At 44.1% G+C, this 2,338-nt stretch overlaps 1 protein-coding gene across 1 annotated transcript in view; it reads right to left on the reverse strand.

The window, feature by feature from the left end:
* Nucleotides 1–1,226: 1,226 nt before the first annotated feature.
* meis3 (myeloid ecotropic viral integration site 3) overlaps nt 1,227–2,338 on the reverse strand; it is an 8,008-nt gene continuing 6,896 nt past the window's right edge. Inside the window, exons 11-12 of the mRNA XM_030777230.1 lie at nt 2,083–2,169; nt 1,227–1,417 (exon numbers count right to left, since the gene is read on the reverse strand). Of these exons, the coding sequence (XP_030633090.1) occupies nt 1,227–1,417; nt 2,083–2,169 (278 nt within the window). The remainder of the gene's footprint in view (nt 1,418–2,082; nt 2,170–2,338) is intronic.

Genomic DNA, 2,338 nt, shown 5'->3' on the forward strand with positions numbered 1-2,338 from the left:
GATTACATGAGAGAGAATCCCACAGTATCAATTCCAACCGGGCCTGTCGGGACCATGAGGAGGTATGCATTAACATAAACTTCAAACAACTGAAGGTAAAGTCGGTTCGTTCATTACATAAAAGATTCAGACAGCATGGCACTCTGAAATATTACAATTCAGGCTTACAATACAATACAAAGGTTTCGATGCGAGGTTCAGCCTCTGACACGCATAAATACAAAAATAGATTCAACAACAACAACAACAACGACAACAACGACAACAAAATCAAAATTAAATTAAATAAGGTGTAATGGTGACAACCAGAATGGTAAACAAAATCAACAGGAGAGACAAAGACAGGAAATTTTGAACACAAAGGTCTACAATGGGAAGACTGAGATTGGTCCGTAGCACAGTGGAGATGACACTCCGGGGCTAAAACGTCTCTGTCAATAAGTCACGACACGGTCTTTCCGATTTGTTTTTTCTTTATTTCTCTCTGTCTCTTCTCCCCCCCCCCCCCCCAAAGCACGTTCAAGTCGAAGAGATCTTTGGGGGGGCTTTTTTTGTGGAGAGAGGGTTGACACAGCCGAATCCAGAAGACCGCCGACTTGATGGGAGGCGTATTTGGTAACGTTTTTTTTTTTTTTAGGGAGGTTGTGTTTAAGGAGGTATTGGAAGTGTGTTTCCTCTGTTTGTGCTCCTGAAGACAGGGTTCTGAGGCAAGGCAAAAGAGGCTTATTAAGGCCCCAAAAGTTCAATTCAGGGAAGCAGGAGAGGTCTCAGGCCTCCCCCAAAAAGGCATTAGGAAGACGTATGGTAGTCATGTTTAACATGGAGGAATGTAGGATTTCAAGTCAAATACATGTGAGTGTTGTGCAGACTGGAGGGAAACGCTGCGATTACACTGGAAGGGAACTCAGACTTTTTCGTTTTATTTTATTTTATCTAGTTTTTACAACAAACCTTCGTCCTTCAGTTAAGGGCCTAGTCACTTTTATTTTATCATTAAGGTTATGACACATGAAGCGTGGGTTTTTATAAACTCAGCTTAACGTACGAGAGCAAAGCGAGAGTGTCGGTGATAAAAAAAAACAAAAACGAGTGCAGTCTAGGAACGGCAGGGGGTTATGTCGAGAAGAATATCGCCGTATTGAGAGCAGTCTATAAACAACACGCCAGCCCAACCTCCAAACCCCCCCCTCCCGCATCCCGATCTCCATTCCGGCCCCTGCTCTCAGTTAGTGGGCGTGGATGTCCAGGCCTTGGCCTATGAGCGGCTCAGCGGGGTGGGGATGAGGTGGAGGGTGTAACAGCATGGCCGGATGTGGGCCTGGGTAAGGGTGGAGAGAGGGGCCAGCGTGGGAGTAACCCGGCTGGGGAAGCAACGTCCCGGGGTAGTCAGCGGACAGGGAGGGCATTCCCTGAAGACCTGAGATAGATAAAGAGAGAGAGAGAGAGAGAGAGAGAGAGACAGAGAGAGCAAGGGGGAGGGAGAGAGAGAGAAACAGAGAGAGAGAGAGAGAGAATCAGGGAAAGAAACCAAGAAAGAGACTATTACATATGCATAAGCTTTTTAGTGTGGCTTTGTAAGAACAGTAGAATAAATTCAACCATACAGACTTTAAAAAAAAAGAACGAAAAAAAGAAAGACTTAAAGTCGTGAAGTAAATGAGGGAGGGCAGTAAAAGACTATTTTTTAATTCTTTATGACAGATCACATAATGAATTAATGCCGTTCATTACCCTGTCTTGCCAACGTACGTGTGCACTGTACTTCAAATTCATATGATGAATCTGATGTGTAAATTAATAATGGTGGGGGATTTTAATGACCTGTTCCAGCACAGACTTGAGGCAATTACATTTTCCAGAACCATCCTTTCTCATGACTGATCATGAGACCAGGCTACTAAAGCAACATATTCAGAGTTATATTCATTTTCTCTTTTTTCTTTCGTTTTTTTTTTTTTTCTTTTGAATCCCAATCACAGTGTGCTATCAGCCCGGGAGACCCGCCCCTGACCGTTTGATATGCGGTGAAGGAAATAACTTTGAAATAAGTTGGACTTTGTTGGGAGAGTGAGGTTTGGTCACCTGCTGTCCTGAGACCTAGGTGGGACTGACTGTCTAGTCCGTATCCTCCCAGTGCCGCGCCCTCGGGACTATACGGAGTTCCTTGACCTGGACAAACAAACACACACACACACACAGACACACACAATACACACACACACACACACACACACACACAGACACACACAATACACACAATACACACACAAACATACACGTAAGTCTTGGATAATGTAAGAGGTTCGGAGAGGAATTTGTGTTGATAAAACTGGTACAT

Source organism: Chanos chanos, chromosome 6, assembly GCF_902362185.1.
Source record: "Chanos chanos chromosome 6, fChaCha1.1, whole genome shotgun sequence".
Classification (NCBI taxonomy): Eukaryota; Metazoa; Chordata; class Actinopteri; order Gonorynchiformes; family Chanidae; genus Chanos; species Chanos chanos.